Genomic DNA, 21,062 nt, shown 5'->3' on the forward strand with positions numbered 1-21,062 from the left:
CTCGCACAATAGACGATCAAACAACGCTCTGACTTTTTCGTACACTTGGGGCGATGTATCTCTCTGCAGCCCTTGGGAGACCGAGGTACCGGAAGTTGTGCTTGCGGTGTATCCAGCGCTGTGTAGGCCGGCGAGTCTGAAGAGGTAGCTGGATGGCATGGGCTGCGGCGGTCCGCGGTCTGCGAGGAAATCTGGATTGAGAAACTAATGTGCTCTGATGTCCAGTAGATGGCTTTTTGACTTGCTGACCTGCTAGTATGTGTATATTTCTACGTAATACTACGGTTGAGTAACAGTCCGATGACCAAAGCAAAATCCCAAGTCTCAGGGTGTGTGCAGACAAAATTGCCCTATTGGCCGACAGTGATATATCGGTATGCTGCGGCTGTTGGTTGTGATCCTCTCATAGCTGTGCACCGAATATCCACTGCGTCAGATACCAGCAAAGCAAGACCCTCAAATCCGTTCCGAGGGGCCACGGAGATTTCACAGCCTTCTAGCTATCTCTTTGACCTTTTGCTGCCGACAGACTGGTTCCTGAAGCGGAGGCAGCCGTCGCCGCCCGGTGGAACACGAGGCTCGCTCAGGAATTGCGATGCCAACAGGAAAAGCCGCCAGCACCAACACCAACAAGATTCCAGACAAAGAGCTCAAGCTTTTGTGGTGACGCATCGTCGAGCGATATAAAGCCTCTCTGATAATCGCATGGAAGTCTTGAAGGTATTGTTGATTCTACTACCAATTCTCCATGCTCCATTTCCGCCGCACATATAACAAATGCGAACCTGCGTCCTAACCGTTCTCGTAGCCTCGCTACTGCGGCCCTGCTTGGCTGATGGCTCGACCACACCATATGTCAATGCTGTTTACTATGGCAACTGGTGTGCTCCTCTATTTGGGTTTGAGGACGTGGCTAACAATGTGTCCAGGGCGTCTCTTACGAGCGAACGCAACTTCCCGCCATATAAGGTGCCAGTTGCCAGCATAACGCACTTGTTCTATGCCTTTGCCGAACCCCATGCAGATGGGACAGTGTAAGACCATCGGGCGTCTGTATTGTAGCCATGGGGCAGACGCTGACTTGCACAAAGAACAGGCTCCAACCAGACGCTGGATACTGATACCATTCTAGATGGCGAAGGTGATATAGTGAACCCTTGTCGAGGGATCAACTCAAAGTATGCATACTGATGAATTCGTAGTGGGGGATGGCGCTTCGAATAGTTTTCATGGGTGCGTGAAGCAGTTGAGGGCCATGAAACAGCAGAACCGTCATCTCAAGGTTATGCTCTCCATCGGTGGATGGGTCTTTTCCCAGCAGGGGCATTTCGCAACGTTGGCCAGCAATAAAACCAGCCGGGATAAGTTCGTACAGAGTGCTATTGGGCTCATGATACAATGGGTGAGTGTTTTTTTTCTTCTTCTCCCTGTACTAGCCTTTCATGCACCCTACCCGGCAGATTGCTGAGGACAGGATAGGGGTTCGACGGCTTGGACGTAGTCTGGGAGTCTCCGAGAGACGCGACTGAAGGCCAAAACTATCTTGAACTGCTGCGTGAAACTCGTGCGGGTCTAGATAAGGAATCATCTAACCGCCGCCATCAATTCCTTCTAACTATCGCCTCGTCCGCCATCAATTCGACGGCCGCATTGCTTCCACTAGGAGAGATGGCCGAGGTCCTCGACTTCTTCAACGTCAAGGCTTACGATTTTGCGTTCGCGACAATGACAGAAACCCTGGTTAGTGGACACCAAGCGAACTTGTTCCCAAACACCAGAGATCCTCTGACGACCCCCTTCTCCATCGTCACCTCAATCACCGGTTATACTCAAGCCGGTGTGCCGAGCTCCAAGATCGTGCTCGGCATGCCCATATTCGGCCGGTCCTACAACCAGACAGACGGCATGGGCAAGACGTTCACCTCGCCGTGGGAAGGCTCATGGCCAGGCGACCTCGGAGTCTGGGACTACAAGGCCCTGCCGAAGCCTGGGGCGCTAGAGACATACGACAACCTTACAGTGGCCGTCTACAGCTACAACGCGAGTACCAAAGAGCTCATCACTTACGATAACGTCGCTTCCGTAAAGCGAAAGATCGAGTTTGCGATCCAGAAGAGACTGCGAGGGGCGATGTTCTGGGAGGCGTCGGCGGATGGCCTTGGGGAAAAGAGCCTGGTCCAGACAAGTGCCAAGGCATTTGGGGACGATAAGCTGGATAAGTCAGACAACTGGCAACCGTGAAGCAATCATTTTCTCTGTTTGAGGCCGAAAACCGGGTCGTGCAAGTCATGTCTGGTGGGGATGTTGTCTGTATCTGTTGCGGAGTATAGCAAGAGTCTTAGTTTGTTTGTTACAAGACAACCCTACCACTCGCAACCCTGTTCAGACTTTCCACAAACTGGAAAAGATGACTGCAGTGCTTTTTAACTCAGATACCATTAACCGCAGCATGGAAATGATCGAGAATATTGTGGCGTTCGAGAAACAGGATGGCTGTTGACTTATGCGCTGCTGTATCAAATCGCTCTAGGGAGCTTGAATGGCTTTGTTCGCAGCAGCTAAGGAGACAAAGGTCTAATACAGGCGCAGTTGAATAAGTGATGTCATTTTGATATTGCTTGGACCGACGCCGGGATCTCTGGCTAAGGTGCCGAGGTGCGCTTCCTAAAAGCCAAAGTGAAGTTGTGCAGTGCCCGACACTTACAAGATGGATGTGTCCATGTTGGAGGTCGAAATGCACCACGCTAACCAAGCCTGCCTGCCTGCGCGCGCATGCAAAGATAAGAAGGTCCTCGTAGCGTGCCAGCGGTGCTACGTCAGCGGGCGGGCGGGAGCTAGCGAAGAAGGCGCCCGTTGAGCAAGCACAACCTCCCGTCGCAAGCAGACCCCAGCTCGTGTTGTCATGCTACGCTGTGCCCGCCACGTTGGACGATGCATAGTGCGCGAGTTTGCTCTCCTAACCAGACACGTCGTCAATCGGGAGCCTTTGCTGAGGCTGTCGCCCCATGAATTCGCGGGCTGCGGCGGATCGCCTCGCGTAGGGTCCTTCCTTCAGGTCTGGGAAGGCATCTATCTATAAATGGCAACGCTGGGGCACCGGAGACTGGAGACTGGAGACTGGAGATCAGATGGAGCAGCGACAGGGTCAGGCCCAGCGAGGGCAGCACTTCAGACCGACCTGGGCCTCGTGTTCCCCATTCGCTCGCACTGCACCCTAATGATACGGCCAACACGACCTCCGCAATTGGCCCTGGACTTGCTAGAGTCGGGATGGTGGATGCGCTAACTAGCTACTACTGTGTATGTACTGGCCGGTCATGGTGGAGTGAGGTGTCCCCCCCAGTCCCCCTGGCCCCCCCCTGGCTGCCATCCTGCCTGCCCGCCGGCGCATACACCACAGTAGTGCTCCTAGGCGCTCAACCTTAATTACCTACCTCCACCTATGGATCCAGGACAGAATGCCTAGGTACGGGGAGAGAGGTTGCCTTTGGTTGCACTCGACGGTGCTGCTGCATGAAGACGGCATTGGAAATCAACTGTTCTTCCCCTCCTCTCGTTCTTATCTGTGCCAGTCTATTCTCTTGCAATCCACCACTTCATCGCATTGTAGATCCCTTGGTCGCTGCTAGAACTGTGTTGCGACTTGCTCTGTTCATCCTAAGCTCCCGAGCCACCCCCCTCGCATCCCTTTCGGCTTTCGGAACGGAACCGCTGGGTTTATTCTGACACTCGATTCGCACGCATCAGATCAGCAGCACCCACATCACTTGGTTAGCTGGCAGCGCCGTTCTTGGCCACTGGTGACTGGGGACCCGAGCGGAGTGTCTCGCCAGATCTGCCCGTCAGCAATCAGCTCAGCACAGTAGAGCAGAGCACAGCACCGTGACATCCTTCGGCCCTCAGCTCGCAATCTCACGCCTCATCCGGGTACTCCGTACCGATTCCATTCGTTTGTTCGCAACCGTCGACACTCTCAAGCCCTCCTCCATCTCGTCCACCCCCGTGCCTCGTCGTGCCGACTTCTGCACTGCGTGGCATAGACCTCTCTACATCCGTTGTTCCATCCAATCGTCCGTCCTTTCGGGCCGCCCAGCAAGCATCATCCGGAGGGATCCGCGACACGGCGGTACATACGACAGGCCGTAAGACGTGTCTTTGTCTGGCCTCTGTCTTGCCGTGCCCGTTGTCGTCCCGCAACCTTGTGTCAACGACGAGGCGCCCCCCCAAACCTTACCCGGGTTAAACACGAGCTAGGCGGAGATAGAAGACAGGCAGAAACGCCTCTATCGCAGGCCCGTGGCCACTTTTTGATGCATTGCCTTACGTGACATTCTTGGCTGGGACAACATCAAGGACTTCGAGCATGGGAAACTTTGGGAAGACGGGCCTGAAATGGCTCTGGTCTTCGCTCGTGCTCTCCCAGGCACGGGCTTTCTACATACCTGGTAAGCCCCGACTTACACGCCACAGCCAATGCACTGTCACGATCCTGTATATCTAACTCTACTGTCTTCGTTCCAGGCTGGTCAATCAAGAGCTACAAAGACGACGAACAGATCCCCCTCTTGGTGAACAAGGTCTACTCCGACAACACCCAATTGCAGTACGCCTACTATGACCTGCCATTCGTCTGTCCTCCGACGGGAAAGCATTCTGCCGGAGGGCTTCTGAGCGGCCAGAGCATCTCTCTCAACCTCGGCGAGGTCCTGCGCGGCGACAGAATCATAACGTCGGATATCGATTTGACAGTAGGCCGGGATAGCGAGTGCAACTTTCTCTGCAATCAGGAGATCAGCCGCAAGGACCTTACAAGAGCAAAAGAGCTAGTCAGGGACGGATACGTGGTCGAGTGGATTGTGGACAACCTCCCCGGCGCTACCAGTTTCGTCACCGTAGACAAGACGCGGAAGTACTACGCTGCCGGCTTCAAACTGGGCTTCACCGACTACTCTTCAAGCTCGGACAGGCCAAAGTACTACCTAAACAATCACCATACCATCGTCATCCGCTGGCGCAAAGCTCCCGGTCGTGCTGGAGAGAAGGGTGGCAAGGTTGTTGTTGGGTTTGAGGTGTACACCAAGAGCATTGGCCCAAACGCCAAGAGGGAAAAAGGATGCCCTGTGGATCTTAAGAACGTTGACGAGCACTTCGAATTGGACATCCCGGCAAACAAGACGACAAATTTTGCCGTTCAGTACCCAGACTCGTCATACTGGCCCGAAGACGAGGACGCCGATGACGATGCCACTTTGACCATTCCCTACACTTACTCGGTCTACTTCAGAGAGGATGACTCGATCGAATGGAACCGCCGATGGGACCTGTACTTTGTGAACCAAGAGGAGGGCTCCAAGATCCACTGGCTTGCCATTGTCAACTCGCTGATCATCTGTGGTCTCTTGACTGGCATTGTCCTCATAATCTTGGCAAAGACCATCCGCACCGATATCAAGGGGTACAAGGAGGTGTCCGCCGAGGACGGGAAGCTGCGTGTCAGGCGTGGCCGAAAGGCCGGGGCGCGCACCCCAAGATCCGAGAAGCCCACCGGCGGTCTTCTGGAACAGGAAGACCAGCCTGAGGATGAGGGTAGCCTCTCATCTGACGACGAGGGTCTCGAGGATGTGACCGGGTGGAAGTTGCTTCATGCCGACGTGTTCCGCAAGCCCGATTACGGCTACCTTCTAGCTCCCTTGGTGGGATCGGGTATGCAGCTTCTCTTTATGGCCTTTGGCCTGGTTCTCCTAAGCGCCATTGGTATCCTCAACCCAAGCTTCAGGGGCGGTTTCATCAGCGCAGGTGTGGGCTTGTTTATCTTCGCCGGCCTCTTCTCCGGCTATTTCTCTGCCAAGGTCTACAAGACATTCGATGGCAAGGATTTCGGCAAGAATGCTTTGGTGACGGCCATGCTCTTCCCGGGCCTGCTGTTTGGCTGTCTGTTCATTTTGAACCTCTTCGTCTGGGCACAGGCGTCGAGTACAGCCATTCCGTTCGGGACCCTGATTGCCATTCTCACGTTGTGGCTTTGCATCCAAGTTCCCCTCGTCTACGTCGGATCCTGGTATGGGTTCGTCAAGACAGGGGCTTGGGAGCACCCGACCAAGACGAGCAGTATCCCGCGACAAATTCCTCAGCAAGCTTGGTATATCAAGAGTATGCAAGCTGTTTTGCTCGCTGGTCTCATCCCTTTCGCGGTTATTTTCATCGAGCTGCTTTTTGTCTTCCAGTCGATGTGGCAGGACAAGAGCGGGTACTATTACGTCTTTGGCTTCCTGGCGGTAGTGTCAATCATCCTCATTCTCACGATCGCCGAGGTCACAGTCGTGACAGTCTATGTCCAACTCTGTTCGGAGAATTACCACTGGTGGTGGCAGTCTTTCATGATCGGGGGCGGAAGTGCCGTGTGGGTCTTCCTATATTGCATCTGGTACTACTTTGCGAAACTTCACATCTCAGGCTTCATTAGCTCGATGCTGTTCTTCAGCTACAGCTTCATGGCCTGCTGTGTGTACGGCCTCCTGACGGGCACTGTGGGCTTTTTGACGGCTTACACCTTTGTGAGAAAGATATATGGGTAGGTCCCCCCTTCTATGAGCATCTACCACCCTGTGTGATCACTGACACGCATCCAGCGCGATCAAGGCGGATTAATCGCAAGCCCTCACCGTCGACGAAGTAATGGATTTTATCATGAGGTGTTTCGCTCCTTATTTTTGCCTATCGAAAAAGCATCTACACGGCGCAGTGATTGGGGCAACTATTTTACGTTAGGCGTTTCTACAAAAGGGACGAATTGGGATTGTTTCTGAGCGAAATGGCTACATCAACATTTTAATACGTCGGCACAGTCTGTACATAATGCAATTGTAGGGTTGGTAGCAAAAGAAGCACCTAGTGCTAGTCAAACTCGCTTCCCTGGAACGATGTCTTGTCGACAGATGGGTAACTCTCTGGCATTGCCTCGATTGCATGTTGTGGCCCTGTCCGAGAGCTGATGGTGCAGAGTCCTTTACAGGGCACCACGAGGCCACGGCAGGGCAGCAAAGACCGTGCACGACAATCGTGCATCGCCATGATCAACGTAAGGCTAGATCTGGGGTCCCCAGATCCGGAGACAGAGGGCCCACATGGTGGCAGTTGGGGCTTGGAACTCTAAACCCTCTCGAAGGTGGGCGAGTATGGAGTATACCCAGGTAGCGTACCCCGTGTGAAGAGTTTGTGCCGAGGTCCCCGGGTGAACTTGGGCCAGGCTACGTGATAGCTTTCTGCACAGGCAGAAATTAAGCCACGGAGGAGGAAGCTCTGCAGGTTTAGATGTAACTTGTGGGAACACGAAGAGGAGCTGGCCGTGCCTTCGCTATCTATATGATCAAGAGAGCAGTCGCGTAAACGGGTCAAAGTAGTCTCGAATGTCATCGTATTTCTCGGTCTTGGCCATCTAATGCGACATCAGAGTCGCCGGGCCGTCTACAAGCGCCTGATGCGAAATGCTCGTATCGTGATGATCCATCCTCCTCTAGAATCACAGCCAGCCACCCGCCTTGATGCATGACTCAACACAAACTGTTCTGGTTTGCCCCTAACCCAGGTATATATATCACCAAACGCCGGAACGCCGCCCCAAATACCCATCCCCAAAGCTTTCATCTGTCGTCTTCGTCGAATGTACTTTGCGCATGCCGCCGCATCTCTCTTTGTCGTCGCCGTTCTATATACCAAAAACCGTCTTCATCCTCTCGTAGGTGTAGAAGCTGACGGCGGCCAGGGGCATGACCTTCATGTAGCCGATGCTCAAGCCGACGAAGAAGCCGGCGAAGCCGCGCTCCTTGAAGATCAGCCCCGCCGTCTCGCCGATGCGGAGGCGGTGCCCGTCTCCCACGGCGCCGCTGACCTGCATCCGTCGCCGGATGACCTCTAACGGGTACGACACGGTCTGCGAAACCGCTCCCGATATGCCTCCCGCTGTGAGTTCCGCCCATGCCCGCAAGGGTGCTGGCTTGTCCGATGGGGCATTGGCAGGTTGGGGTAGTGTGGTGTATTCGCGGATCGATGGGAGGCGGAAGATATCTCCAGCCGTGTCGTGTGTCAAGAAAGACATGCCAGCGTATGGAATCATTCCTAGGATAGTCGTAGAGAAGCCCCTGTAGAAATTGACAAAACCGGACCGCGGGGCTACTACGTCAATGGTCGACGTCGCTGCGGACGCAACCCCCTTTGCTAGGCCTGCGCCGGAGCCGGCGGCGGCGGGTTGCGGCTTCGGTATGGGCTGCTCGTGGTAGATCTTCCGGCAGATGTCGGCGAGCGACGAGCTCCTATGCTTCGTCTCGAACGCCAGGCGCACGCGGATGACCTCGAGGGGGTAGGTGAAGAAGACGGAGGTGACGCCGGCCAGCGCGCCGGCGGAGAAGCGGCGGAACCACGTCTCCTGGTGCCTCGAGCCGATGATGAAGGCCCGGTACTGCTCGTACGCGACGAACTTGATGGCCGCGTAGGGGTAGATCTTGAGCAGCGTGGCCGAGTGCCCGCGGAAGAGCCCCACGACTCCGTTCTGGCCGTAGATGTCGCGCACGGCGCGGGCGAGGCCGGCCCACGACCCCTGGTACTTGGCGAACTGCGGGTTGCTCGTCTGGAAGAGGATCTTGACGCGGTCGAGGGGCGCGACGGTGGTTTTGGCCTGTTCGAAAAATTGGTCAGCACTCAATCCATGTGGTCCCGGCAGTTCTCCTGTGCTCTGTCCCCCCGGGGGACCGTGGCACTCACAGCACACCCAGCCAGCCCACCCGCGATGCCCGAGCGCATCATGTAGTCCATGCTGTGCTTGTCCGGCCGTTTCCGTTTCCCGGCGGCCGGCGGGGCGTCGACGTGGTCGGGAGTCGGCGGAGACGTCTCGGGTTTCCTGCCGCCGGCGACGATGCCGCCGGCCTTCTTCACGACGCCGTCCATGGTGCCGACGATTGTGCCCGCGTGACCTTCTCTGGTGGTGGGTATATCGGGCATGAAAGCATCTTGGGCAGGCATCCGCCTCGAGTTCCTCTCTCGCTAGCCAAGGGTGAAAGCTGTTGCGACCGAGGCCCGCGTCTGCTGGCTCTCCGCGAGGTTCGTAATGCGAGCCGCGTGGTTGGCTGTCCGTGGGGGCGTGGTGGTGAGAGCAGGCGAAGCTGTTGTGCGGCGGGTTGGACGGCGAAAGAGGAAATTGTCGCAACAAAGCCGAAGGGCGGGAATACAAAGCGGCGGGCAGGAGAGGGCGGATGGGTAAGTTCGGTGTTGTCTCAATTTCCAAGAAATGTCACGAGACCCTCTATAGCCCCGACCCGAAGAGAGGGACCGGAAGTGCCTGGATGGGGACAGAGCGCAAGGAGCGAGAGGGCGATGGACTGGAGTAGCGTATCCGGACTTAACCGCGGACGTCATCCGCACTTTTCCCTGGGTCCTGTCGTCTCTCCCCGAGCCGAAGATTGCCGAGCTGACCGCCACTATACTCATACTCCATGGCTCCCGGTCTCTTGCCCATGTCCCCGAGAGGATTTGGGGATGGATATACAGCGACGTAGCGGACAACTTTGCCCGCGGCATTGATGTCTATAATTCCACTCATCCTGTGTGGACGTCCAAAAGTCGTGATATGCATACCTAACTTAGGTATTCATTTGGTCTCCTTATCGGCCTGTGATCAGCAGTGACGTGCGCTAGTGGCACTCCGACAGAAGCTTACTGTACGTAGATCTGCCTTGTCCAGCAGTCCGGCACGCCGTTTCAGGGGGAGTGTCTCAGCTGCATGTGCTTTCTTTTGACTCAGAAATCGGCCTGGCCATAAGCCTCTTGTCGCGACATGCTTTGTCACTCTGCGCTTGGGGACGGGCAAACCGGGCAGGTAGGCAGGCGAACCGGACGTGGCAATACTTGCACCGGATCCTCCACTCCATAGTCAAAGGTATAATGGAACTAGATGCGCAACCAGTCTGTACCGCCAGTCTAAGTAGATATATGTTACTGGAAACTACATAGCGATTTAGATACTCCATCATCTGTTCATCTCATCATACTCGGCGGCACAGATACAACCCAAGTGCTTGCTTCCATCAACTTTCTAGGCTCAGATGTGCGTGACTTCCAACAGAAGACGACTGAAAGTAGGCTTGTAAGGGCCGTAAGGCCTGAGATGGTAGACAGCCGGTCCTCCAGTGCTTGCCGTACACGCGGATGCTCACCAATGCATCCCAAGTCTTACTCGGTCCTGAACCGCAACATTATCGGCCCAGTCGGGATTCGACCTTGGACTTCTCTGACTGCCGAATACCTGCCATCTCGTCGCGTGATGCATTGTACGTAGCCGTGACCTGGTTGAAGGGGTTCTCGGGAGACTTCTCGAACTCCTTCCGGACCCTGTCCTTCCTCTGCTGCAGCCGGAGACCAGCGCCGCTGCCGTCGTCGTCCATCTCCTTCAGCCGGCGCTCCTCAAACGCCGCGTAGGCCGCCTTAAACCGCCTCTCCGGGTGCTTGTCGATCTTGTCTTGGGCGTTGCCGGCGACGCCGAGGGCATCCAGCGCATTGTCGATACCCGAAGCGTTCAGCGAGGGTAGAGATTCGTCGAGCTGCGATAGGTCGAGCGTACCGCGGCCGGTCTTCTTGGTGGCCGTCTTTGCGTTCTTGGGCGCATTGCGACTGGGCAGGCTCTTCTCCTCCTCGGCCAGGGCAGCGTCTCGCTCAGCCTTCTTCTTGGCCTGCTCTGCCTTCTTTGCGGCTTCGGCTTCTCTACAATGCGACCCATCTGTCAGTACGGTGTCTCTGCATCTGCCAAAGCGGCGCATGGGGTGGGCGGAGGATGGGGGGGGGGGGGGTTGGCCGGCTACTCACTTCTTTGCGTTGCTCTTAGATCCCTTTGACCACTCCGCGGACTCGGCCGCTTCTCTCTGTGCGTCTGCAGCTGCGGCCTTCTGCGCCGCTGCCTCGGCCTTTTTGGCGTTGCCAGCGACCTTCTTGGTGTTCTCGCCGCCCTTCTTTCCGCCCATGGTGGGAGTCGAGAGCTGCTGGAGTGATGGCGGGGTTATGGAGGGGTAGCCGGCAGGGTGCGATCGCGCCTGAGAAGCCTCGACTCGGTGGAGGGGCACTAATGAAGTTGGGACTCAGATCTTCGGTAGCTAGACTGCTCCAAGTCTGTTGATGTTGAAGCGAGAGATTTTCGGAACAAGGCTTCCTCGCGGTTGTGAACGCGTGTGCGCGAGGCAGAGATGTGCACTGGGCCGAAAGCTCAAAGGGTTTGTCAAACGTGCGTCATTCGCCGAAGGCGGCGACCCAGTGGGAAAATTAAGGTACCGACAACATCTGGAACATTGAATCTACAACGCCCCCCAGCATGGACGTAGAGCAGCGAAACCCGCCATTCTGAACTTTGACCTACACCCTCTAGGAATGATTCGCTTGAACGGTCATGTTGTCCACGAGTACGTGGCAGGCCTCGTAGATTTTACCAGCGAGATTCACTAAGACATGTACGAGGTGCTAGGTATCTACATTTCCACTTGTAGGTCGCTGTCTAGGTATTCGCGTAGCCAGATGGCTACGATGATCTTCAGGGGTCCTTGTACACATACCGAGAACAACACGTCTCAAGTCAAATAGCCAAGTGGCGGCAACCAAATCATTATCCGAGATAGAAGACAGAGTCAGTGAACAGTATCAGTACTAAGTAGACTTCACATTGGGACATCTACCTCAGTGTTCGTGCATTCCAGAAGCTAAACCCTGCAGAGCATCGGTCGTCGGAGACGGCCCCACAAGGTCGGCCGCATGAACGCCCTGAGCCTGTATGCGGATGTGTTTGATACTCACACCTCGCGTCTCTCACAACCTGCCAACTCCAACTTCACAGATATCGTAGAACCTAAGGTCTCTCTCTCCAGCCTTGAATCGCCATGGCGTCTTCCAAGCTGAGCACTCTGCCAGCTCTGAGAAGACAGCACCTGCTTGCCGAATTGTAAGTTGACCGCGCCTATGGAGACATAGTTTCAGGGGCTAACTTGATATAAGTGCCGGCTTAAAGCAGGCCTGTCCTGAAGGCATCTTCGTCAGCCTCACCCCGGGGGACCCGAGTCTCTGGTCCGGCGTCATCTTCGTGCGAGATGGTGCGTAGAGAACACCGTCCCCCTGCTCCTCTCAGATGACTGACAGATCGATCAAGGCCCCTATGCCCCAGCAGTATTGCGTTTCCAGATATCATTCCCTGATGCATACCCTAGATTGCCGCCCTTGGTCACTTTTTCAACTGACATGTTCCACCCGCTCATCACTCCCTTGACCACCTACATGTACTCCACCGATGTCCAAGACAATGGCACCGTGAGCGCGACAGATGAGGAGCGCTTACCTCCGGGTGGGTTTAGTCTGCGTCATGGGTTTCCCGAGTGGTTCGGACGACGGAGCAGGCACGCGGCTGGAAGCGGGCAGCCAGGTGCGCAGCAGCAGCCGACACAGACGCCACCGCGCCAGCCGAGGGCGTCCCTCAGCAGCGACGGCACGCCTCCTTCCAAAGGCTCGGCAGTGGGAGAGTCCCCCGGCTTCGCAGAGACCAAGAAGAGGGAGATCCCCACGTTCGAAGTGCTCCGCTATATCCGCAGCACGTTCGATGATGACGACACGCTCGACTCTGTCCCTCTCGAAGCGGCCGGCAACCCGGGCGCTTGGCATGCATGGCGCACCCACCGACAAGACAGCAAGAAGGCGCTTCCGGAGGCCCCTGCTGGCGGTGGTGCGGATTCCGCTGCCACAACTGAAAGTGCCGCCATCCCCGCTGCGCCCACGAGGAAGCCGGGAGAGTGGAACTGGGAAGGCGTGTGGGAGGAGAGAGTCAAGAAGGGGATTGCTGCCAGTCTGTCAGAAGCAGTGTTGTTCGGAGGGGTTGGCGCTGCCGATGATGTTGTGGGTACTCCTCGGTACAGTTGGCATATCCTTTGCTCATATGTTTGCAGATCCGATTTCAAAGCATGGAGGAGAGCGATGTCGAAGCGGTCAAGGACAACCTTTTACGGACTTTGGGTCAGTCCACATGACGACCGATGGTACCTTGATATAGCTACTGTCAAACGCCGGCCGCATACCGGGCGGTGGGAAGCAGATCTTATTCGGCTTTGGAGATCGCGCCAGCCACGGACACCCCAAAATCAATTCCCCGAAACTACTGAGTGCTTAATGAATGACTGGGGGGAGCAACGAGCTGACTGCGCTTACTCGCCGCAAGGACACCGGATATGTTGAGAGGAAGAGTGCTCTTGAGAAGGAAGACACTTCCTTCATGGCCGATCACCTGAGCTTTCCTGGAACCCGGTGCTATCGCTACGCCAAGCTGCCCTTTCCTCGGGCTGCTCAATGGCATGATACCACCGAGGCCGGTAGGAAATATTGCAAACACTGAAGATCGGAATATACCCTCATCACAAAAAACGATATCTCGTAGCTGTATTACAATCACACCTTACATATGGCTACAGACAGTGCAACTCCTGTTCACCCTGGCATCATCGTTACAGTTGTCGTACTTCTCATCTTTCTTCTTGTAATCATTGTTGTCGCTATTGTCCGTGGTTTCGACCTAGGACCACATCACAATTCCGGGTTGCGAGGTCTTTTCAGTCGAGGACGCGGTACGAGCCGAGCCACACTTGCTACGCTACCGAACACCTCAAGGGTCACTGTTGGTGATACACTGGGAAGCATTACGACCGTCCAAAGCCATTTCATAGGCCAGTCCCAGGATCATCTGCCTCTACCTCAAGCCCACGTTCGCCATGGAAGCATACCTTACCCATGGGGCGCTGAGCCCGCGCCCCCTACAGATATGGAAAAGGGGGAGCATAGGGGTATCTCAGGGCGGTAGTCCATGCAAAAACAATCCCAGTGCCGAGAACGTGACGCAATATTCAAAAAGTGAGAACACTCCCCGTGCTTCGAGCCAGACTTTGTCGGGAAAGACATCCAGTTACAGAATCCTGCGAACCCAGACACCAAAACTACTGACCAAACTCCGGTCCTTCTCAAACGGCCGCGTTTCGTCTTCAAGAGCTACCTGTCGTCGCTATAGCTTGCGCAGCCGCCAATCAAGTACTTCTTCCAGCGGTTCATCCCTACCATCACAGCCCCGTTCAGACCAGGACGGGTTCTCCTCTTTCGGCAGCAATTCCTCCGATGGCACATACGACCCGGACCCCATCATGCCGCTGGGCTATGACGCCGTTGATGTGTACAAACCGCGCCATCCGAGCCACACACTCCCGCCCGTCCATGATCTGCAACAGCCCGCCTTTGAACATAGCCTCTTGATACCTACGATCACGGTCACCCCAGAGGCCAAGACGCTCGAAAATGTCCCTCTCACGGTCTAGACCACCATCGAGATCTCGGGCCAGCTTTATGGGTACCTGTACGACGTACAGTTAGAGATCCTGCCCCCTCGGGGAGCCAGCGGTAGGAACGCCGCGATCATCGAGCTCATCAACGATCAGATGCCCAGAACCGTCGTCCCGGGCTCCAGCCACCTCACGCTTGCACACCTGCAGCTCGGCGCGTTACCGCCGCCGCCGAGGACCGCACGAGACGCGGCTCAGCCAGCCGATGACCTGATTGCCGACTTGGAGTATCAGCTCGGCAACGTGGAGACCGAGCTCCTCGCGGTCCGCCTGTCATACTGCCATTCCGGCTTCCCACAGACCCGGCTGCAGACGACGGCCGTCGGCACCGTCCGGCGGCACAACGCGACTTCGCCGTGGTCTCCGGCCCCGGCCCCGGCTCCGTCTCCAGGGTGCAGCCCGCTCTTCGCCATCGTGGCCTCGCACTGGGGCCCGGCGCAGGCGCGGGAGCTGATGGGCGAGATCTCTGCGGCACGGCAGACGGTCACTACGATGGAGGGCACGAAGAGTAATGATACGGCGTCGAAGCGGTGGAGCTTTGGGAGCTGGTGGTGAGGAGCAGGAATAGGAGATTCGGCATGTTTGTTTTCAGCTACATTTGTACATAGGATAGGTCTGTTTGGTATCAGTGGCATCGCAACTGCCCTGGTACACTTTCAATACTCTCTTCCAGACCATTCCAGTGAGCTGGAAAAACAATGGTGAACTTCTACGTCTACGCCCGGCAATATAGAAACACAAAGGTTATCCATCAGTGTTCACAGAAGTCAAATCTATGTTACGGATTTATCGTGATTTTTTTGTGCTAAATCTTGACTAGGCGCAGACCGCTTGAGTTGAGCGATATGACCATTCTATTTGCATTGGCTATTAGCCGCGGCCGCTCATTTCGACGTGCTTGCATATAGGCAAGGACACCGAATAATCAGCAGAGACCATTACCTATATACAGCTCTGGCCAGGTAAGTGCTGAGACTCAATTGGCATCAACCGGGCTATTTTCAACATCTCACGCTGCTGAGCCGTGCGCCTCGACACAAGACCGAGGAACGGGAGGGGAGGTAGTCTCGTGAACCATCGACTGCCGCTCTCCTCGGTGCTCCGTGTCGACAAGATAGTCTATATCTCGTCGGCTTCTCATAACTCATCCCGCCACGGTATCGAGCTCTGTGCCCCCTGCTTCTCGACCGTCTTGGCCGCCGCCTTGTTCGACTTCTTGACCGCGGCGGCAATGTCGAAGCCCGCAGCACCAGCGGCGCTGGCCTTGGCAGCCACGACCTCGAGGGCGTACGAGCCCACAAAGGTGTCACCCGCGGCCGTGGTGTCGACGACCTTGGCCTTCTCGGCCGGGATCAGGCCGCTCTCGCCCTTGTCGTTGAGGTAGAAGACGCCGCGGCCGCCGAGGGTGACGATGACGCTGCGCACGCCCTTGGCCAGGAACCGCTTGCCCACGGCGACCAGGCCGGCCTCGGCCTCGAGCTCGGCCTCGGGCACGCCGCCCAGGATGGCCGCCTCGGTCTCGTTGACGACCAGGTGCGCCAGGCCCTGGAAGGCGTCGTCGGGCAGCGGCACGGCGGGCGCCGGGTTGAGCAGCACGTCGACGCCGGCCTCGCGGGCGGCGCGCAGGGCCTGCAGCACGGTCGGGATCGGGATCTCGAGCTGCATGATCAGCAGGTCGGGCTTGGGGTCGGGCAGCCCCTGGGCGAAGTGCTCGGGCTGCAGCGCGTGGTTGGCCTCGGGGCTGAGGATGATGCGGTTCTGGCCCGTGGGCTCGTCGACCACGATGATGGCGAGCCCCGTCTTGCCGTCCTTCTTCACCGTGACGCCGGACACGTCGACGCCATGGGCCGAGAGGTTGGACAGCAGGGTCTCGCCGTACGTGTCGGCGCCCACGGCGCCCAGCATGCGGACCTGGGCCGTCTCATGCTGGCGGTCGGTCGGGGTGGCCTGGGGCCGCGAGAGCTTGGCGCAGGCGACGGCCTGGTTGGCGCCCTTGCCGCCTGGCGAGACGGCGAACGAGTTCGAGGTCAGGGTCTCGCCGGGCAGCGGGTGGTGCGACACGTAGGAGACGAGGTCGATGTTGAGCGACCCCAGGACCGTGATCAGGGGGGTTCGGGTGGTGGTCGACATGGTGGAAGGCCGTCTTTTGCGACTACAAGTGGGATGACGTGATGGCGACTCGGTGGTCCTGCAGACGGTAGACCAGGCCAATCGGCTGAGCAGGGATGATCTCTCTCACACTATGCACACCCTGACATGCGACTCAAGCTCCGAGGGCCAAATAAACAAGACCACAGGTATGGCCGAACGGGCTGGATGCTGTGGGATGGGATATAGATGTCCCGCACTTCACAGGTCGGCAGTGGTGCCGATCGCATGTGCCAAAGGCCAGCCCCTAGTTAGCACCCAGCAACCCAGTGAGTGCCCCGCCCCCTCCAAATATGACCGACGGTCAATTGGGGTTCCAGGACCCAAAGGACCCCGCAGTTCATGTGCTACTGGCGCACTAAGGCGGGCGTCTGGTGCCTCCATGGCCTCCGGGCCTCTACTAGGCACATAGTAGAGCCTAGAGGGCAGCCAGGGGCAGCTGGAATCCGGGGCTGCAACGGGACTGGTCCGTTCGTTGCCCGCTAACGAGTTCGGCGCTTTTTCTGGGAACCGAGGGTGAAGTCGTCGTCGACGTCGTCCGCGCAGGCGTTGGTCCGTCCAAGGCAGTCTCCTGGCGAGTCCAAGGCCGGCGAATTCAGCTGACCTCCCCAGGCGCGCTGCTGCAGGATGCCCGTTGAAATATTCACCCGTCCAGCGCCCATGCCGAATCTTAGCCACGGGGAATACCTAGGTACTGTCCGGTCTGTCTAATATGGAGACTGCGTTTCGCCTTTTCAGGGTTATTTTGCTGGCTGCTGAGGGCTTCTGTCTCCGGCCCAGGTAGCATTCGCCGCGTCTAGTTACCCCGCAGCCGGGGCGGCCCCACACCCACGCCTGCGTCAGAGTCCCAATTGCTGCGGATTAATACTGTATATTCATAGCCGTCCGGCCTAGGGGAGCAGGGTATATGTATAGCCCCGAACCTCCCTCGCGCCGCGACGATGGGGGCACTCCCGAGCCTAGACCTCGATATATCTTGACAGCAGGCCGCCCCTGGGTCTCGAGTGACGTTTCCTTGTCAAACATTGGACACGTGCCTCATTGCCCAGCATGGCAGACTATAGAGATCTCAAGATCGACATCGTCGGCGCCGGCAAGTCGCAACTTCCGCCCTACGCGGCTCTGGCTCCTGCGATGCTAACCTGAACACAGGCATGGGCGGCCTGACCGCTGCGCTGGCCTTCGCCAAAAAGGGTTTCAAGAGCGTCACCGTGTACGAGACGGCCTCAAACCTGGGCTTCGTGGGCGCCGGCATCCAGCTTGCCCCCAACATGCTGCGGATATTGGACCGCTTAGACTGCTTGAAGGGCACGCGGATCGAGAGGGAGGCCACAAACATCACGGCGACGAGCATCGTCCAGGGTTCGACAAACAAGGAGCTCGCGCATGTCGACATGCCCGACATTGAGGCCAAGTATGGGTACCCGCACATGACGGGCCACCGTGAGAGCTTGGCCGGCGGTCTGTACGAGGCCTGCCAGAAGGAGAGCGCCATCACCTTCAAGTTCGGCTCGCAGCTGGCTGGCGTGTCCGCGTTCGGGGCCAAGCCCCGGTTCACCATCAAGCCCCGGGACGGCGACGAGTACACGGTCGAGACCGACGTGCTCGTGGGCGCCGACGGCATCAAGTCGCAGACCCGGTACGACATGCTGCGGGAGCTCAAGGTCGAGGGCGAGGTCGAGGACACGGGGCAGGCCGCGTACCGCATCATGTTGACGCGCGAGCAGCTGTCTCCTTACCCGGAGCTGATCGAGCTGCTCGACTCCAACTGCGCCATGCGCTGGATCGGCGAGAAGCGGCACATCGTCGCCTACCCCATCAGCAGCCACAACATCTACAACCTGTCGACGGCGCAGCCCGACTCCAACTTCGCCGCCGCGACCAACGCCACCTACACCACCAAGGGCGACAAGAGCGCCATGAAGCAGGTCTACGCCGACTTCTGCCCCCTGGTCCAGACCATGCTGGACCTGGTCCCCGAGGGCGAGGTGTGCGAGTGGCGCCTGCGGTCGCACAAGCCGCTGGACCAGTGGACGCACGGCAACGTCGCCCTGGTCGGCGACTCGTGCCACCCGACGCTGCCGCACCTGGCGCAGGGCGCCGCCCTCGCCATGGAGGACGCCGCGACGCTGGCCGAGACGCTGAGCCTGGTGCCCGGGGACGGCGCCGACGCCGACGCCGTGGCCCGCGCCCTGCGCGTCTACGAGGCCCTGCGCAAGGAGCGCGCCACCACCCTCGTCGACCTCGCCGCCTTCTCGGGCCGCACGCTGCACCTGGGCGAGGGCAAGGCCAAGGAGGAGCGCGACCGCATGTTCGCCGAGGCCAAGGAGAAGGGCAAGCCCGTGCCCGACAAGTGGGCCAGCCCCGAGGTGCAGGCCATGATCTACGGCCACGACTGTGTCAAGAACGCTCAGGAGCAGTTTGCCCAATTATATGCCGGCCTGTCGTAGATCGGGCTTGATTTGGGAGGGTTGGTGGGTTCCGGCCTCATCCACATCAGACTCCAGTTGCCATGTACTCGTAGTATAGATGGGTAGTTCGTTGTTGGATAGCATGCGTTGGAGTTATATCATATAAACCTTTCGTCGTCCACTTCCGCTCGAGTAGCGTTCTAGCGATGCATCTCCTATCCGAAGAAACAACGTCGCGCATATTTCACAGGCGTATTGCTGATACCTGGGCTCCGGACGGTGGTGATAATGCAATTTATTAGTATACTACATATACTGCGCCCTCTGCTGCAAGTAACGAAACAGAAAAAGAAAAGGTTCCCAAACGAGTGGGCGGCCGACGTCCCAGGCGGGTCGCTAGTTCAAGCCTATGTCCATAACGCCTACCCAATGCTGTGCCGTGGTGGTAATCAAATCCTCCTTCCAACGCCGTAGAACTGGTCTGCTTCACTGTTTGATGTTCGATGCGCCTGGCGGAGGCCTTCCCCCAAACCCGAAGGGCCGTCTCGGCGTCTACGAACCCAGTCCGCTCGCCCTTTCCGCTGAACGAGTGTCTGAAGGTTTGCGATGCGCAGTCACATTTCTCTGCTGACGCTCCGTCCTCGATCGCGCCGTATCACGCCGCCATCTTAAAATAGGAAATCCAGACAGCAGCAGACGGCCAAACCCGCCAAGATACCTTCAAGACATCCTGGCTTGTGGCTCTGGTTTTGATACCGTCCCTGGGGTGGGTAGCCCGGCTGTCCGTAGTATCCGCCTTGCTGGTACCCATAGGGGCCCTGTTGCTGCTGCTGGTAGTAACCCCCCTGCGGCGGCCCTTGTTGTTGGTAATAGCCCATGTTCGGGTTCGACTGGTAGTAGCTCCCATTCGCAGGCGGACCGTACGGGCCTTGGCCGTAAGGGCCGACTTGTTGCTGGTTCTGAGGGTAGCCGCCCTGGTACGAGGCCTGAGGCTGTTGCGGCCCGGCATTGTAAGCCGGAGGTTCGTCGTGGGGCTTCGACATGATGGATGCGACTCGGAGTTGACGGTTGGAGAGGTAATTGGAGAACAGTCTCGATCAGGCGATGGATATGCGACAGAGAAGGGCGCTGGCGCTTCGGAGCCTTGCCTAGGTAGTTGATCGATGAAGAAAAATTGATGCAAAGTCAAAAGCGACAGGAAACAGTTGGCCTAGGATCTTCGCTCGGATACTCGGCGCAAGGCGGGCGAGATTTACGCTCAAGGTTGTGGCGAAGCACCTCAGTCACGAGGAGGCAGACAGACAAGCTGGAGATTTCGGGCGTTGTTAGAGCCTCGGCGTCCAGTGCGCCAAGATGGTTCAACGGAGGCGGAAACAAATGACAGCGCCAGCGAAACGGACACAATGGAGATTAATCAAGAAGCCAATAGTTGTGGTCGCCAAGCATTCGCAAGACTGAGAACCTGCCTTGTCTGCGTGTGTTTGTGAGTTTGTAGGAGACGTCCTCAGATGTAGCAGAGACTCTCGGGCTTCACTGAAGCTGTCACTTACACAGCAGCTTCCAAGCCACCCCTGCCCCTCCATCTTGCGACACAGAGAGCTCGTTTGCAAACCATCCGCGTCTCAAGATGACGAGGCCAGACAATGGTCCAATAAGGGGTTGGCTGTATGACGCCACGTGTGGCGGGGAGTGAACAGGCCGTCTGCGCCACACTGGTGAAGCACCACTCGGCACGTTGCGAAGCAAAGAGGCCCGGCACCAATGGGATGCGTCCTTGCAGCGCCGCCGGAGTTGTGTGTAAAAAGTCCTTCCGCTGTGAAACAGGCGGCGGAGTGGCGTCTTCATATGGACATCTACCAGCGTTGCTTCTTGAGTCACCGCCTTCCCCAGCTTGCCCGGAAAACGGAACGACTGCACGATCCCCCAGCCATAACGGTGCCATGTAAACTAGCAAAAGTCCTTTGCAGGACTGGGGAGCCCTGCCCCGCGGGTGCGTGCCGCCGGCAGCATTGGCTTGTGATCTGACAGATGAAAACCCCCGAGCCTGCATTGGCTCGACATATGACATGGAAAAAGCATGGCCGCGCCGTGAAATCAGTGGGATGAA

General features: G+C 57.4%; 8 protein-coding genes across 8 annotated transcripts; 4 read left to right on the forward strand and 4 right to left on the reverse strand.

Annotated features, from left to right (window-relative positions):
* Positions 1-777: 777 nt before the first annotated feature.
* JN550_002187 (uncharacterized protein) lies at positions 778-2,241 on the forward strand (the record flags this gene model as incomplete). The annotated part of the gene is made up of 4 exons (XM_049313454.1): positions 778-1,034; positions 1,092-1,141; positions 1,203-1,402; positions 1,480-2,241. 4 exons carry the CDS (start codon positions 778-780, stop codon positions 2,239-2,241), a joined length of 1,269 nt encoding a protein of 422 aa, XP_049175478.1.
* Positions 2,242-4,363: 2,122 nt separating this feature from the next.
* On the forward strand, positions 4,364-6,648 carry JN550_002188 (uncharacterized protein; the record flags this gene model as incomplete). Its single annotated transcript, XM_049313455.1, has 3 exons — positions 4,364-4,445; positions 4,522-6,571; positions 6,630-6,648. The coding sequence occupies 3 exons, from the start codon at positions 4,364-4,366 to the stop codon at positions 6,646-6,648; spliced, it is 2,151 nt and encodes a 716-aa protein (XP_049175479.1).
* A 1,057-nt stretch (positions 6,649-7,705) lies between these two features.
* JN550_002189 (uncharacterized protein) lies at positions 7,706-8,994 on the reverse strand (the record flags this gene model as incomplete). Its single annotated transcript, XM_049313456.1, has 2 exons — positions 7,706-8,671; positions 8,758-8,994. The coding sequence occupies 2 exons, from the start codon at positions 8,992-8,994 to the stop codon at positions 7,706-7,708; spliced, it is 1,203 nt and encodes a 400-aa protein (XP_049175480.1).
* A 1,250-nt stretch (positions 8,995-10,244) lies between these two features.
* Positions 10,245-11,006, reverse strand: JN550_002190 (uncharacterized protein; the record flags this gene model as incomplete). The annotated part of the gene is made up of 2 exons (XM_049313459.1): positions 10,245-10,749; positions 10,852-11,006. The coding sequence occupies 2 exons, from the start codon at positions 11,004-11,006 to the stop codon at positions 10,245-10,247; spliced, it is 660 nt and encodes a 219-aa protein (XP_049175481.1).
* A 903-nt stretch (positions 11,007-11,909) lies between these two features.
* On the forward strand, positions 11,910-14,951 carry JN550_002191 (uncharacterized protein; the record flags this gene model as incomplete). The annotated part of the gene is made up of 8 exons (XM_049313460.1): positions 11,910-11,971; positions 12,025-12,119; positions 12,176-12,912; positions 12,963-13,033; positions 13,201-13,382; positions 13,482-13,866; positions 13,919-14,366; positions 14,424-14,951. The coding sequence occupies 8 exons, from the start codon at positions 11,910-11,912 to the stop codon at positions 14,949-14,951; spliced, it is 2,508 nt and encodes an 835-aa protein (XP_049175482.1).
* A 582-nt stretch (positions 14,952-15,533) lies between these two features.
* Positions 15,534-16,526, reverse strand: JN550_002192 (uncharacterized protein; the record flags this gene model as incomplete). Its single annotated transcript, XM_049313461.1, has 1 exon — positions 15,534-16,526. The coding sequence occupies one exon, from the start codon at positions 16,524-16,526 to the stop codon at positions 15,534-15,536; it is 993 nt and encodes a 330-aa protein (XP_049175483.1).
* Positions 16,527-17,698: 1,172 nt separating this feature from the next.
* Positions 17,699-18,994, forward strand: JN550_002193 (uncharacterized protein; the record flags this gene model as incomplete). The annotated part of the gene is made up of 1 exon (XM_049313462.1): positions 17,699-18,994. One exon carries the CDS (start codon positions 17,699-17,701, stop codon positions 18,992-18,994), a length of 1,296 nt encoding a protein of 431 aa, XP_049175484.1.
* Positions 18,995-19,623: 629 nt separating this feature from the next.
* Positions 19,624-19,998, reverse strand: JN550_002194 (uncharacterized protein; the record flags this gene model as incomplete). The annotated part of the gene is made up of 1 exon (XM_049313463.1): positions 19,624-19,998. The coding sequence occupies one exon, from the start codon at positions 19,996-19,998 to the stop codon at positions 19,624-19,626; it is 375 nt and encodes a 124-aa protein (XP_049175485.1).
* Between the last annotated feature and the right edge of the window lie 1,064 nt (positions 19,999-21,062).

This window comes from Neoarthrinium moseri (genome assembly GCF_022829205.1).
Source record: "Neoarthrinium moseri strain CBS 164.80 chromosome Unknown scaffold5_Wmoseri_CBS_16480, whole genome shotgun sequence".
NCBI lineage: Eukaryota > Fungi > Ascomycota > Sordariomycetes > Amphisphaeriales > Apiosporaceae > Neoarthrinium > Neoarthrinium moseri.